The 18,088-nt window shown below is 35.6% G+C and overlaps 1 protein-coding gene across 1 annotated transcript in view; it reads right to left on the bottom strand.

Moving 5' to 3' along the window:
• The window catches only part of LOC126808411 (uncharacterized), a 35,022-nt gene that overhangs the window by 16,497 nt on the left and 437 nt on the right, over positions 1 to 18,088 (bottom strand). The window contains exon 2 of the mRNA XM_050533108.2: positions 1,800 to 1,981. Within this exon, the coding sequence (XP_050389065.1) occupies positions 1,800 to 1,981 (182 nt within the window). The remainder of the gene's footprint in view (positions 1 to 1,799; positions 1,982 to 18,088) is intronic.

The following is an 18,088-nucleotide window of genomic DNA, read 5'->3' on the forward strand; positions in this document are numbered from 1 at the left end:
GCGCGTTGGGGTCTTTAGCAGTGGGAGGAAACCGGAGGACCCAGAGAAAACCCACGAAGATGGACAGGCGACCCTACTCCTTGTCACATACAACCGGAGATTCGAAACCACGCCAGTTGAATCAATGACAGGCTTTATGATACAGCGCGCACGTGCTAACCATTCGGCCATCCACCCCCCCCCCCCCCAAGCAGGGTGTGCACTGAACATTCTCTGTATATATCTAGAATAAAGTTTCGACTTCTTACAACAGAACATGATAATAATATACAACAATTCCACTGGACGAGTAGTTTAACGCATATAACGCCAAGTTGTTTCATATATTAATATATCATACGTAAATGACTTTACCAAAATGGGGAAGTAACTTCATGAGCTTTTTTGCTGGTAAGATATACGTATTTTGCAGTTCGATATATAATAATTATTGTCGGTCATAAACTAATCCATTTAATTATCACCTATAATTTTTATCGGTGTATATACGACACATTAAGTTCTGTATGTGCCTAACGGATTGTTTATAATACAAAAGCCCATTATTTTTTCTATAGACATTTTGTGTCTGACCATCGTTGCCCAGGGTTCCAATTAAGTGTTCGAGATCTATCTAAATATATTACTGCATTAGCTTGATAACGTTGAGAGAATACTCTTCGAAACGTCGCCCAAATAAATAAGTAGCTGTTTTTCCATAAGTACGTGTTATAGTTTATTGCTCTATCCAGTTACTAAATGCCTCTCAAAGATTAAATATTACGAGTTTTCCAAATGTGGATTTGTTGTCACTATCACTAAAAATATCATACACATAACTGGTGGCTGTTATATAGTCCGAAGTTCCAATAGTCCGAAATAAACATTTTTGATCTTAAGTAAGATCGTTTTCGTCAAAATTACAATTAATCATAATTTGTTCAAATTTTGGATATGATATGAAGAATATGCATATTTATATCATCTTTCCTTGACAGTCACTTTTTGCTATACTTTGGGCGATATTGACAAAAGCTATACGCTGAATGTACTCACGTCTACAGAGTAACGGTCATTATCATAATGGGATGGGGTACAGAAGTTTACCAATGACTAAATCAATCGTAATTTACTTTATCTACATACATACGTTATTATTCTCTTGACTCTGATTTAAACATTTCTCTTAAAATCACTCATTATCTGCCAAATTGATTGAATTGATGACATTACGTCGTAATATGGTAATATCTGCGCCTACTGATTATGTGATGTGTCTGATGGGAAATGCAGCAATTTGCCGTATGTTCCCATCAATAAGAATATTAATAAGTATATTTGATTTCATTTTATTTATATAAATTGTGTCTTAAGCTATAGTACCATTATAATACTCACATGGCACTAGACCCGGGACAACAGTGGAGTTAAAGCCACTATAGAATAATTAACATTACTTATTTGAATAAGGACTGAACATATTATTCCTATTAAAGTAACTTAGTCAATTAAAAAAGAATCAACTTATGATACATGTCATTTAGGTATTGATGTACATGTATAGAAATGCGCTATCCTTTATGCGACAACTGATCAAATTAAAAGCAACAGAAAATAATTTAAATATTAGATGACAATATCTTGTGTTATTTATATATTTTTAGAAAAACCTAAATTCTCTTAATTTTCTTTATTCTCTTGATCGCAAGGTTCTTTGGTAGTCAACCTCAATCGAAATGGTAAACCTACATTCTGTGCATTCATGAACATGTGCGCTGAAAACAATGCGATGGAAAATATCTACAAAGCAAAATACTTACCATAAGTTCTCCTCAACTCTAAGGGTGTGGTTATTGGCACGAGTAGGACAGATTCCACCACCGGGACAGGAACAGATCTGTGTAACAAGGAGATTACTTTCATCCTTTCCTATCTTAGGTGGAAATTGAAATATACCAGAACATACTGTGGATATTGATGGACATTCGGGTAGTGGACTGTGCTGAAATTACAAAAAAAATAATATTGTACAAATTTGTCTAGGGATGTGGCTACTCCTTTGATGTTGGGCCCGGTGGTAATTGCCCACTATTACAACTATACCTTTCCTCTTAATAAAAAAGAAACATGAGAATAATTAAATTGGTGAATCAGGTGTCGCGGTTTGGTTTGTTTCCTGGTGCTTGAGCATTTGTTTTGTTTCCTGGTTTTAAGAAACCTTCTTTTTATGACCACCGAGAATCGATTTATCATGTTGCAGCACACTTTTTATACATATATGTTATATGTAAATGTATTTTCCGAGCTAAACCTGATACCTTGTCAGACACCAGTCCAAGCGTTAACCCCCTCAGGACTGGAATTGAGTTAATTATTAAATTATGGGCGTAACTCTTGATTCACATGTATTTTCCGGCTTTATGGACCTTAGGTAATTTCCTGATGATGTGAATTTGGGTAAAAGTTAAAGGGAGGGACACAAAGCTTTTATATTTTTCAAACCGTTCTTCGGCTATTATTTTATTATCGATTTCGATTTCACTGACCAAAGCCAATCTGAAATGCATTATTGTGGTGTAATCATTTCTTGACGCGAATCAAGCGATTACTTTCAAATCACTCTTTAACAAATATTCCAGTTCAGATTAATTTAATTATATTCCTGGATGCACATGACGACTATAATTACTGTCCTTGTGCTTCAGGTCAGCAAAAGTTTCACAGAAAGAATTTAATAGCGAAACGTTCGAAAAGACTTATTTTACGTTAATGATATTTCACAAACATAAAATTACATTTAAAAAAAAGATGAATAAAAGAATCATGACACATCACAATTCAACAATTCTTTATGATCTGCAATAGCTGAATTGCTCTTTTTCATATTAATCTCATTTCCCTGCAAGGCTTGAAATCTCATTTCCTTCGAAAAAGCCAATACAAGTCCTGCAGTATAACGCTTATGTGGAAAATTAGATCTAGAACTAATCTGGTTCCACCTCATCTAATTGAATTCTTAGGATGCTAATCGGGGGTTATGATTATAGGCAATCCACGATATTTGTATTTTTCATACATTTTTGCTGTAAGTAAACCCCGACGCGTTGATTAGTTTTCTTCAACAATAATTGAGATTCATCAATAAATAACTTGATGGGCAGCATGAATCCACTGTTCTGCAACATGATTGCGTAGACTTATCTGGAGTATCTCTACACCGTATTGTCAGTTTATTCTTTTGTTGCCAGTATAACGTATCAGTTGATAAAAGTCTGACTCCTCATACACCTGGTATCTTCTGAGCTGTCCTTGTTGTTGCCCCTGAAGCAACCCCAAGTGTGTTCACTGTGGTGTTTGATACAGATAATGTCAGTATATTGTTTAGGCCACGGCACCGGACTAGTTGATCAAAAGAACCACATTGTTCCTAACGGTTAGGACCGACTAGTACATCGGTAACCAATTAGCCCGAATGCTGTATGCCAAGTGTTGGGTTTTATGTTCTGAAGCATATTAGCTAATCTTATGTAGATATGAATGAGTGTTTTTCTCCATACATAACGCTTATTGTATCGGTGACCAGTTCGCCTGAATGCTGTATGCCAAGTGCTGGGTTTTATGTTCTCGAGCATAAACAATTATTATGCATATAATATGGATCTATGTTTTCTATATACGAAACGTTTATGTAGTTGTAGAGTTTGACGACATGACATTTGTGACATGCCAGCGTCAATATTTCCTATGGCTTAATTCTAGATGATTAAGCCTTGATAAAAGGAGATGATGCCACTAGCTTTACGTGTTTATATATCTATAATATAAGTCAAACCATGTGGAAAATCATTGATAACACGATACCCCAGTCACCTTCTTGTCATTATAGCTGCTGACTAAATAGCTAATGGTGAACATTACTATTACAATGTAACACTGACCTTCTCCGGATGATTGACAAAAAACTGGGACATTTACAGAGGCGGATTCAATGGGGGGGGGGCGCCCCCCCCCCCCTCTAATTTTCGACAGTGCCCTTTTTTACTGCTGAAAGTGCCTTTTCTCAGACTCAAATATGTCCGTTCCCAACCCGTTGTAGGGATCCCAAATGACTCAAACCATCGACTCAAACACACCAGTCTGGGAAATAGCTCTTGGAATGGCTACAGATGCAAGGAAATGACGGATAATTTTATTGGGACCCCCCCCCCCCCACGGCGGCGTGCCCCGTCTCCGCGGTCAATGCCTTCATTTTGCAGCGCCCCCCCCCCCCCCTTTTCAAAATTCCTAGATCCGCCCCTGATTTATACAGAAGTAAAGAGCTTAAACACAGTATCAGATTTTTTTAAAATATGTCATCATAGTAGGGCTGGTGATTAACACTATTACGACCTATCGTTCATGATAGTTTGGGACATAATAATCTGAATACATGTTTTAATATTTATTTATCCATTAGAAACTTGCGCCAATAGCTATTACATTTAAAACGTTCTTTGTTTAGAAAATCGAATCCCAAATAACCCTAAACTCAGTTTGTCATTAGCGATTTAGGTTACATTATTCTGCCTCGATAATGTTATATTTGGTTTGGCGGGTAACTCAATTTAAAAATTTATTGGAGGATCCAAAAGTATGGGACTCATGTTCTCACTTCCAACATCATCTTATGCTTTCAGATGAATCATCAGTTGGTGTATATTTCCTACCAACTAAAGACTGATAGCAATTTTTACCATTTATATTCTGGGCCCTTATTCACGAAAACTTAAACTAAGATACAATCGAAATTTTAAGAAATACTGCAATTTGATTGGCTGACCAGTAAAATCAATTTGCATATATCCAATGAAGTTGCAGTATTTCTTAAAATTTTCGGTTGTAACTTAGTTTAAGTTTTCGTGAATAAGGGCCCGGGTCTTTTTTAAAGTTACAATTTCATATTTTCTAAGAAAGTCAAAACATAATTATTTCTATGTCTTTTGCTTAATAGGTTGTCAACTCACTATTATACGATCATAGGTGTCATTCTCACACTTAAAACTCATTTACACCAGAAATAATAACACAATTACCTCCCAATTACCTCCCTTGTATTCTATTCTCCACCATGGAGTAGCTAACTTCAAACTTTTGAATTTGTCGATGAAAATGATATTTTTGCCAATTTCTCAATTGGCAATAGTGAATTATAGGATTAATAGGATTATTCTTTAACAAGGTAGGACTGTTTATAGATACCATCTATTTTAAGGCTTTATTTTTATAAATTTTAGAAATATAACTTAAAAATATGAAATTGCAGCTTTAAGCTATCAAACTAGAGGTTTGACTTTAATCAGTAATGTTCCAAAACGCCCAGATGCTGAATAAAACACTTGAAATAGATCTGTATAACTATATCCTGGCTTGAACTATGATTTGTCTCTATCAACAATTCCGTCTAATATACCAATACATATTACGAATGACATTATTGAGTAATATGCTATTTATTATCTATTTATGTTATGGACATTACTAGATTAACATTACTTGCCACAGAAGACTGGTTACCTGATAATAATTCTCTAAAACTTCGGGGCATTAATTGTATTGATCATGTTAACAATTTCAGCCGAGATGTTCGAGATGCCCGAGGAGTCATTCTTTCTGTTTTCATATTTTAAAGCATGATTCTGGGCCGAATCCATAGTCTACATTTTTAGATTTTCAACTCGATTGGGTTGGTTGTCAAACCAAGAACTCTGTGTTCGTCTAGCTCAGCCGTAATTATACGGTTTCCGTTTCTGCTGTTATAATAAGTAAGTATTGAGAACTTATCCAGAAACTGTCTTGAACATCTGTTGTTTACGGTTACTGGGTCATATTTCTCAAGAATGTGTCAATTGTGGCAAATCATAAGCATAATCGTGCTTACAAAAATTAATATCGACATCATGTATCTGTCATCAACTTACAGTGGTATCTTGCCCTCCAGACATTTCGTGTGAGTTCAGCGTAAAAATTCGTTACTGTCCTGTCCATATTCTACCAAATATTATCTTTAATATATTTTGACTTGATGTGGGATGTATATAAATATCACAAAGTAATTTTTGAAAAGTAAGAAAAGTGAAATGAAATGGGGTTTAACGTCCTACTGTTCTGCTCCTAAACTGGGCTAATGAAGACGGGCATACGCCATACAGTGTGCTATGAGTAATCAGTGGTTCGGGAAAATGCAAGCACCTTGTCCAGCACATGATTAACTACATAGAAGTACAATACAACAAAGTTTACTATTTACTAGTTAAAAATCCAAACAAACAAAAATGACCCGAATCTTTGCTTTTCAGATTCAGATTCAAGAAGCATGTTAAGTCTACTAAAATGAGCCAGTTCTATACTTCAGACAATGTCAAACTACAGCTGTTAGAAATGCGAAATTGTCACTTTTGCTTACATTTAGAGCAATCTGACCGATGACTCAATTAATTTTCATTATCATTTCCTACTTCCGCACTTAATAACAAGGGCCGGAAACATTGGGAGCCAGTCACCTTACACAGTATTACAGATGAAATGATTAATGTGCCTATATATTGTTTAAATATAAAGGTTTATATATGAAACCCTATTGTTCAGTAAGCGCGTCATTATAGTGTCATAAAATTTATATTCATGAGAAATTGATTTCCTACCATTTCTAAATCTCTTCTGGAGTGGAAGGCGATCGCATTACCTCGATCATGGTTGAACATGGACAAAACTATATCACCATGAAAAATGACCGAATTAAACAATCCAAAGAAAGAGATGCGTCGTTAAAGAAATGATAAAAACGAAAGGGCAATCTTTATTTAAGTCGTCTATTTCGAAATGAAAGCCCTTTCAGATTAAGACAATCAAGCTATTTATATATACTACTAAAATGTGTACTGTCGAATCTTTTTGTGTTTGAATATTCATGAAATCAAGAAAACAATAACCTTATTTATTTCCACATGAATATTAACAAAATTAAACGACAATAAAATTTACTGACTGGGCTCAAACGTCCTTTACTTTGTAATTGAAAGTCGTTCACTTGGTTGGGAAAACAGCAACACTGCTCTGCATCGGTGTTTCTAATACATTGTTACACTGGCTTGGGTAATCGAATTAATAAAACAATCTTATTTAAAGTGTTAACGTTACACCCCCTAAACTTTCGCTGAAATTTGAATTTCGAAGTTTAAATTATAAAAAAAACTGGCATTTAGGTGTGATACTTAATTTGAACGCATCCGAAGTTAGTTGCCACCGAGAAAGTGAAAACGGACTATTATGTTGGACACCTTTATACCTTTGACGTCGTCTGAGATACCGTTGCACTACATGATCGAGGGGTTTATCAATTTCTTTAACTACCCTAAAAAGCGCATTTTTTGTTTGGCGGACAAAAGAAGGGAAGAAACTAAATAGTCTACTGGTTCAGAGTTTATTTAAATAAACTAAATTCAAGTGCCTCTTAACGACACGAGTGGGAGTGGAGTATTGGACTGGGAGGATAGGAGACAATACTCAACACCCATAATTTAACCATGGCCATTCATTACACGCTTGGTTCTTTTTATGCCCTATCAATATGCCCTTGAGAACTATTTGCAGGGGCAGCGGGTACTAAAAGTGTATAGAGTATTAATATGCAAGCATGAATGACAATTATTAATTGTTTGTATTGCCACTAGTTTCAAACAAATTAAATAGACTCCCTTACAAATAAATTGTCCAAATTAATAGAATTTTATGTTAATTACAAATAGAGTTTCAGATGGACTTTGCATGATCTCGATTAATCTAGCTAGTTCTTGGACGGCTGCAGTATTGAAGAATGTCGATTGACCACCGGAAGTCGCCTTGGTATCAAAAAGAGTCTGAAGAAGTCAGGGATTTAACAAGAGATTCAATGACTCGTATACTTCAGAAAGTCTGACTACTATCTTAAAACAATAATTACCACCGACACTACACTAATGGTTGACTCATCCGAAGAGACACTTTCCATATTAACTTGTCCAATCTTCTTAGCAAAATTCAAACATGGCGGTCCTAGTGGAGTTTACGTCTGAGAAACATAAAAACATTTAAAATGCGTTTCTTGTCTTCATTTAATGTTAAGTTGTCTTTTTTTTTAGTTTATGCAGGTTTTCGTTGTCTATTTGTTTGTCTTTGAATTCAATGTTATAATAAGACAAGATTTGATTTCCATAGATATGAGACTGTCTATTAGACGGAAGAAGATACTTCTTGCCCTGCACAGTACTAAGGGTTTTCTGGTCTTCTTTATTTTTATGTAAAGATTCTGTTAATTTGATTTATTTACATGTTAAAGTGGCGATAAACCCATCCTTTTTTTTTATCTCGATCAGTGATCGGGCTCGTCGTCCTTTAACTGGACCATTAACACAATTCACACTGATTAATTTGAACTTCATTAGCAAGTATTACAGGTTCGGTTCACGACACTAACCTGGTCATAATTCAATTACAAATATATTTGTATATATTATATACAAAGATAAATCAATTAATTTTTTTGGTACAATTGATTATCTATAGTCGGCTAACATAATAAAATCTCACTAAAGTTGTCACCATTGATAACAAAAATAAATTAATATTTAAAGTAGTTATATTTAAATCAGTACAATAAAGGCATACAGAATACAATAGTCTGATTTTAAAGTCACTGTCAGTATAAATGATTCGTTTTAATGTTACATATCAACAATATAACATGTTCTGTCGGTTATATTTCACAACAAATGGAACTAATTGAGGAGGGGGAGGGGGCGTAAATATGCTTAGAAGTAGAGCATGGTATTGTTTACTTATCGGGTTCCTGATTTTAGAGATACAAGAACTGATGTAATGTAAAGTATTATGTTGTTTAATTCATCGGGTGAAGAACGATTCCTGATTTTAGAGATATAAGAAGTGGGGTAATGGAAAATGTATTATTTGGTTCACAGCTTTTACATGTTATTCAAAGATCTGTAAACTGTGATATCAAGCAATGTGATAAAGCAGATTCAACTTGAAAGGTACGATTGATTTTGTAATGTTAATTTTGTTTCAATTACGTTATCAGGTCCGTTATAGAGACAGTTGGGAGTTCATCAAACGAAGTTAGTTAAGTTCATGCTCCATTTGGAATCTCTGTTTTCTTGAATTATACATGTTTTAATTGTATTAAAGCCGATCTAAACGTACAGAAGCACTGTAAGAACTGTGCGTATGGTCTTTAGCAGTAGGTGGGTGGGTGGATGGGGGGTCGGGAAACACGGAGAAAACCCACGAGGTTTGACTGGGGTCACAGGTGATCTTACTACTTGTCGCCACATGACTCAATAACTGAGTCTATGATTTAGAGCGCAACACCTGGGTCAACCCATGCTGGAGTTTCTCACTGACATGAGTCACCATGACTCCTCAGAACAGTAAAAAAAATATACGTGTTCAAGAATAATGGTTAATGAAGATTTGTAATTTGGGTCTTTTAAGGTTACTAGTTGTTATATATTTTAGTATAATACATATAAATAAGACAAAAGGTGGCCATTACAAAATCTTTATGTCGCCTGGACTCTCATTACCTTGTGTGTATGAAGATTAATTATTTCCCACTCTTCATTAAACAATCGTCTGTCATTCTTATGAAAATGAAACGCCATGACTAAAATGGTTCCTGTATCGAGAGAATAATGTAACGAACAATACATAATTTTTGTCAGTAAAACTTATGATCTGTTAGGCGTAACACTATTTGTCCCCTAAAATATTAATGAAACAAAATCTCTTTGATTTATAAAAGGTGAAAATGAACCGTGAATCTGATATGGTGTGCTATCGGGGGCTCTAAATGGCCTATTTCTTTACTGTGAATTGTTTTCTTTTTTATAAAAGTTTAACCAGAAGTTATGATGTGCTTACCGGTTTCAGTTTTGTCGTTATTTTGCAAAAAATGGTAAAATTAAAACTTTACATGTAGAAGGATAATCACCTCGAAAAACAAGAATGTTTCGAGTTCGAAACCCTGTGTGGATTTATAAGACCCTTTGTGATTTCCACCCACGGCTCTCAATCGTCATGGTGTGGATAGCCGGGCCATCAAGAAAAACGTGTTTAGTAGCATGAATGTGACGAAAAAATTTATTGGCCGTTAAAACAGTATGTGGAAGCACAACTGTTCGAAATCCTCCCACCGCCACCCTTTCCTCGCATTGCATACGTAATACGTTAATCTGAAAATGGTCGAAGTTTTGTGGTAATGGGTCAAATCATTTTATTCCAAATGAATAGTTTCATAGCTAGATTAGGAAAGTCGTGTACTTTAAAATTGAAAATGATGATTCACGTTCTTTCTTTCGTCATTTCTTTTTAAAAAAACACTAATGGAATGTGACAAATGACATAAGGTTAATTTTCTGTCAGCTACCAAACATTAGATTTATAATACTGCTCACTTCTCTGTCAGTGATGTCGGTTTTTGTTTAATAAGATCAAATGTGAGTTAATATTGGAGTCGCAGAATAGAAGATTTACTAATGACACTGGTGATCAGTATATATCTATTGGGGAGATTATCCTACATTATATAACAGTAGTATTTTCAAGGATGTGGAATCTCAGAGATTACATAAACTTTAATTTGGAAAAGTTCTTTGTAATAGTAACAACACTCGGCCATTGACAACTGATAATTTATCTTGACAATAATTTTCTTCATCAGTTGTTTTTACACGAACCAGATAGTGTTGTCGTTATGAACAGATTATGTTATTATTATACTCACTCCATGTCAGGCATATTTTGGTTATCTCTGCCTGTCCATCCACAATTTTGTAAATATTCTATACAGGCCGTATTTTTTTTAAAGAGTTAATTATCAAACCTATTGTAAAGCAGACTCACACTGATCATATAAATTATCATCATGCACTTCATACTAGAGCAATTTTTTCTTAATTACTAATTACGACGGACGTTTACCTATAATCATGTTCCAATTTCACCCAGTGTTTCTTTAAAAGAAATTAAAAAAAAAATACTCAATATTTATCCGTTAATTGCTCCTGCAACGAACACCAAAAAATAAGAAGAATTGAATGGCGTTAGCATAGTTATTGTTTGGGGTAAGACAGTTTTCTCCTATTTTTTTTAGAGCAAAAGTACATCGTGGTTGGCTTATTTCATCTAATTAGTAAAATAATATGTACCTGATCAGACATAATAATTGTGTAGCAATAATATTTTCAGTAAACTGACGACAGTGAAAAAACTTCAATCAGTCAGGAAGTAATTGGAGTTGACTAGCTAACCGGATGTGGACACTTTGCTTGACACGGCAAAAACTGGATGTGGGCGTGACCTGCCTGTGTTTTTGTTACCCCTAAGCGATCGCCATGTTTGTTCTACAAATTGAAAACAAGTATGGCGGTTGTTTAGGGAGTTAACTTTTTTATTTAATTATTTCTGTAGTTTTCAATCTGATTAAAATACAGGTCTATGTTTCGTTTCGTTTTTTTATACTTTCGATGGCCTACACTACATGAAGATCTGACAAGTTGTATTCGAAGGTCGTGTCGGGGGTCGTTCGAGCGGCCTTTGACCCTATGACGCCAGACATTGATCAGCGTTGGCGTTTCTAGTGGTTTACTCACAGTTCCGTGCATGACACGCCAAGAAGTCGCCGTAACAGACTGTTTTATTGGCTTATCCCTCACTTCAACTAACACGCCGGTAATATAACAAATCTTCCAGATACTAGTGTAATAAAGACGAGTAAAACGAAATTTTGAACTATAAAAAACGAAACGAAATAGGGTCTGTGTTTTAATCAGATTGTGTAGTTTTGTAAACGGAGTTCAGCTTTAAGTAGGCCTGCGCGGTTAACGTATTCATCTGTATCTAACAGTGTCCAAAATGATATATATACTAAGCACTAAAGTATAAACATTTTTATAGTAGAGCTTTATCACTTACATCGGAAATAATACATTATCGACAGTTTACGATCTCTTTAAACTAATTCATTTAACAGACATGCCATATTCCAGAGCGTGTGCCGACAAAGACGTGTAGAAATAGTTACATACAAATAAGATTAAATTTAAATGATTGTCTCAAGAAAACATTGCTAGACATATAAAAAGAAGCTTTACAATTATGTTAAATCACCCATGAATAAAACAAGATATATATTTATATCATAAATAGATGAAGTGTCAATATAATAATATGTCTTCCTATAAGCTCAAAGGCTTTTGAATAAATCGATTCAAGAATATATAATTTCTTTACAGTACCGCTGTGAAAATGATCTTTGGTGACCTTTCAACGAACCGTTTCCACTGCAACCATTTTTTTTCGTTTAAAACGTGGGGGAAACTGGATAACTTTATATTTCTTTATTAGAAACAGTAAGGGGATTTTATAAGATCTATCCATTAAAACCATCAAGATTTTTGGATGTTTTTCGTGACTTGGTCAAAAAGAACACACGCATGTTAAAGCCTGTGCCCACACAATATGCACAAAGAAACCCTTAAGATTCACATATGCTTGAAGGCTTACTTGGCGTTATTTCCTTATATACTATTCAAAAAAAGTAGGGGATATTTGATTTTGGGGGCATAATACTAAAATATGCAAATGACTACGAAAAAAGTCACTATAGAACCTAACAGAAGAAACATTTCCAGTTACATGTGACGCCCAAACGCACCAATAGCTACCGCATGGAATGCAGGTGATGCTTGGGATCATCATGGGGGTCCAACCCAAGATTTGCACGACTCTGACTTTGAATGTTACAGTCATTGTGGCATTGAATTCCAGGGTGGAAACATCAGTTTAATTGTTTTAGTGACCAGAAAACAAATTTTGATATGCGTCGGCTTACCCAAAATGAAAGGTTACGTGCCCTTGGCATGCTACAGATCGGCACAACACAGGCGGTTGTGGCGCGGACGATGAATGTTTCTCAGTCTGTCATAAGCAGGCTATGGTCCAGATACCGTGATACACAATCTGTACAGGACAGACCACGCTCAGGTCGACCAAGGGCGACAACTCAAGCCCAGGATCGATTTATCCGTACCTTGGCCTTGAGAAATCGTGTCATCACAGCAAATCAGATCAGCGCTCGTCTTCAAACAGACACTGGTGTGAGAGTGAGTGGCCAGACGATTCGGAATCGACTGCATAGGGGTCACCTTCGCGCCCGACGTCCTCGCGTGATCCCTTGTTTGAGAGATCATCACATTCAGGCAAGACGTCGTTGGTGTAGGGATCGTCAACACTGGGATAATCGACGCTGGAGTAATGTGATGTTTTCAGATGAGTCAAGGTTCACTGTTGATTTTTTGGACAGACGTAGGAGGGTGTGGCGTCGTCGAAACGAGCGCTTCCAAGACGTTAACGTCATCAGACATGATCGATTTGGGGGTGGTTCTGTTATGGTGTGGGGAGGCATCACTGTTGCTGGAAGAACGGCTTTACATGTTGTTGCAGGGCGTGTTACAGGCCAGTACTACCGGGACAACATCTTGGCAGTCCATGTTGTGCCGTTCGCACGACGTCATGGCCGCCGTTTCATCTTCCAGGATGACAACGCAAGATGTCACAGGGCCAGGATCGTTACAGGTTACCTCCAACAACAGAACATCACCACATTACCTTGGCCAGCACTGAGTCCCGACCTCTCCCCCATCGAGCATGTCTGGGACATGCTTGGACAGAGGTTACGTCAACGTCAACAACGTCCTGCCAATGTCCAAGAACTTGCTGCTGCGTTGCAACAGGAATGGGACAATCTGGACCAAAATGACCTTAGACGTCTCATTAGGAGTATGCCACGTCGGATCAATGCTTGTTTGGCAAACAGAGGAGGATTTACCCGTTACTGACTTGGTTGTGATGCTGTGGTAACTTTGCTGTTTGACCCCGGGTATCATTTTACCCTTATAATGGTCAGTCTGTGCCATACTTAGTCTAACGATCATTTGGAATAAATCGATGAATGTGAACTTCATTTCATTTTGTCATTTGTTTCTTCGTAAGTTTCATTAGGTGAGTTTAATAACACTTAAAAACCAAATATCCCCTACTTTTTTTGAATAGTATACAATGGTTATAGCCAATAATAATACATTTTATTGTTCAAGGTGATACGTTTCCAAAGAAATACTAATGTAAACTTTCCGCTTATGCTTTCGTTGTAGTGTTGTTTCCCATCAAGTAATAGAATTTGCAACGTAATTGTCTCTACAGTATCGAACAGTGGCGTTTATTAGTGACGAAAACCCTGAAAGAGTTATGTAACTCCTGCAAACTTCAAAAGTTTTATCATGGTAAATGGGCTATTTCTACATTTGAATTTCATATGTCGTTGGCGAGGACCCGTGAATTCTATCAAACAGGCCATAAATCTATAATATACAAATTTGACCGCACTTGTCTTAAGCATTAATTGGTTCATTTGATACAATCTTTGGTGTTTTCTGAAAATTCCGGTCGAGTTTGGAATAAAAAAAAAATGACCGTCAGATGCTAACATTTGACTCAATTTGACGCTACCTGATTGGTAGAAGCAATTAACCAAATAAAATAGGGAACTTGTTGATAGGGGAGCTGAAATCTGGTTAATCGAATGCTTGTATGTCGAACTACCAATGATTGGTGTGTTGTCCTATATACTATTAAAAATATTTTGGTGATATTACCCTAAAATTACGGGCAGCAAACGTTGCCCCTAAATCATAGGTAAAATTACACCATTAGTTATTTAACATTTTACTGTAGAAGGACATATGTTAATTTACATTTCTTGCAAAAGTACATCACAATGTTTATTTTCATTTCTTGTAAAAAAAAAATACACCACAATGTTAATTTACATTTCTTGTAAAAATACATCACAATGTTAATTTACATTTCTTGTAAAAATACATCACAATGTTAATTTACACTTTGGTTAAAATATTAAATATTGGTAATTTTACATGCAGGATTCGGGAAACTTTTGCTGACATTTAGGAACCAGTATCCACGGTGTAAAATTTCGTATTAACATTACTTCAATATATGGAAAATCAAATATCCTGTTTGGTAGACGAGAGCATGGTTCTAGGCTTTCAGATGTAATCTTGAGGTACTATCTATTTACAGGCATTATAACTCTGCTTTAGAGATCGTCCCGTCCAGCTAACACTGGCCAACCGGTTTAATTAACCGTCTTCAAGCGAACTTGATAACGAAATAATACAACCTCCAGATACAAAGTCAAAACATTTTTTGTATACATTTAAGAAAATACTTACAAACTGATTAACTTACGATATATAACAATACATGTTATAGGTCTTATAAATAATGGAAATCAGATATACATGACATGCAATATACCAAATTTTACAAAATGTGATTGTCCATATTATGGTTAACAAATTGAAATGAATACTATAAGAAGATAATTATTAGGAACGTTTCGTTGCTATGGAATAATAAAATAAAATAAGAGATAATAAATTTACCGATTACGATAATGTGAATAAACGTAAATCTGTAAAATGACATGCTGTCTATGTTATTTTCCGTTCAATATTGAAATATTACATATGTAAGCATGTATTTTTACCGAATTTTGAATGTGCCTTTGCTTTCATCAACGCTTGTTGTAAAAACGAATGAAACATGGCAAATATACATCGTTTTGGTAAATATTTCTAAAATTTTAAATTAAAAACAAATACTTTAACTCCTGTAATTTTACTTATATTTGTTTTACCTAAAAGTAAATTACATAATGATGTATATAAACGTAAAATCTGTAAAGTTACATGGTTGATTCGGTATTTTCAGTTCAATTTTATTACATAATATGTAAGAATGTATTTTTACCGGATTTTGAATATATCTTTGATTTCATCGCCGTTTATTGTCAAAAAGACACGAAACTCTAACAGTGTACCCGATGGTTGCCGTAATGTCATTTGCTATTTGGTTGTGGATTTCAATAACCACTGTTAATTGGTTGTGTGTTGGGAATGTTAACAAACATATTTCAATTTTTGATTTCATTACTATTGAATAAAATATTTCTGTGATATCAACTTTTTACGACAACCAATTTGAGCTCCGGTACATCTTACTTTAATTGGAATACACTGTAAATAAATATTTTGACGTTACGTTTGTAAAATGTATTAATTCAGGGAAAAATCAGTTGTATAATATGGTTTTTTTACGACTATTTGTACTATCACTCCTATTTTGGTGTAATGAAGCATACATATGTAAAATAACATACAACTGCGTAAATATCTTACCACATTCTTATGGTAAATTAACATTTATTTCTAACAGTGTACGTCTGTCAGACCAGTATTGAAACTAGGCATTAAATGTTTAGAATCGGTCTTCTGGCTGGAATAAAGGTCTTCTTTTCAACTTTTAATTTTAAATAAATGCCATGAAAAATCATTTTTTAATCTTTAACTTTTTACAGAAAGAGACAGTACATTAATTTATTTACTGTGCCTGGCCATTTATTACAAAGATGCCATGAAAAATGATATAATTATCTGTAACTTTCTAGGGAAAAAAAGACAGCATATTACTTAATTTACTGTGTCTGGCCAGCTGTGTGTCAATAAGGACCATTTAGTTAACGCTTGTCTGGCGTTGTTAGAAGCACAAGACATTTGTTAGTAATCTGAGATCGCACAATATAAACACAAGTCTTGACTAGTATTAAGTTTTTTGTGCATTCCCTTTAATCGGCGATACATTTAATATACGAGGGTTGGCTGAAAATTTCTAAGCATGAAAAGTATAGATCAATTGGGTTGAAACAAACTTTTGCCACCACTACAATCATTGAATGAATCGTAGACAATCTTGTGAACTTATCCATTGAAATCACCAGAAATGGACAAAATTGGCTATAGGGCAGTGATCGTGTACCTACAACTGAAAGGACATGGTATCCACTTCAGGGGATGTTTCCTATTCCTTTTCCACAGTAAAGAAGTGGACTGCGGAATTTAAGCGTGACAGAGAGAGCTTTGCCGATAACCCGCGTCCTGAAAGGTCATCAATAGAAACCATTCAAGAAAACATTACCCGGATGCGTGACATAGTGATGACTGATCGCGATTGACCACTCGACATATTGCCAGTGTTGTGGGAATTTCTCATGAGAGGGTTGGACACATTATCGCCAACGAGTTTGGAATGACAAACATTCTGCAAGTTGGGTACCAAAGCTCTTGACTGCGGATCAGAAAGGTGACAATCTGTGCCGTTTTGAAGCAGATACTAATAATGTTTTGGCCAGAATTGTAATCCGGGATGAGACCTGGATTCATCACTTTCAATCGGAATTCAACATTCAGTCTAAACAATAGAAGTATCCACAGTCGCCCCCCGCCCCCCCCCCCCAAAAAAAGCCAAGTAGCTTCCTTCTCCTGGAGTGATGATGGCTTCTGTCTTTTGGGATCCCAAGGGTATTCTGCTGATTGACTATCTTGAAAAAGGCCAGACTATCAATGGAAGATATTATACTGATCTACTGAGACAGATACGTGAAGCTATCAAAGGTAAGCGACGGGGAATGATCACTAAAGACGGTCCTGTTCCACCAAGACTATGCTCCTGTTCATAAATCGGTGATTTCCATGTCAGGGTTTCGAACTCATTGGCCATCCATCTTACTCACCCGATTTGGCCCCGTCAAACTTCCACCTGTTTCAAAAAATAAAAAAGGGACTAACCGGTCGTCATTGTCCTAGTAATGATGGCGTCATGTCAGCTGTGAACGACCTTTTTTAGATTATCTTAGAAAAGTTCTTCCTGACCGGCATTCAGGCCTTGCAACATCGTTGGCAAAAGTATGTACACCTCGAAGAAAAATAAATGGAAATCGTGAACTTTGTACAGAAGGCTTAGAACTTTTCAGCCAGCCCTCGTATTAGGTTATGACACACCAGGACAGTTCGGAAGTATGTTCACTCAAATTCCCACATAGGCCTGCTAGTGTGTGCGCTAAAAATCTTCGAAAATAAATTGAAAACCGAATAATTAA

This window comes from Patella vulgata, chromosome 1 (genome assembly GCF_932274485.2).
Source record: "Patella vulgata chromosome 1, xgPatVulg1.2, whole genome shotgun sequence".
Taxonomy (NCBI): domain Eukaryota; kingdom Metazoa; phylum Mollusca; class Gastropoda; family Patellidae; genus Patella; species Patella vulgata.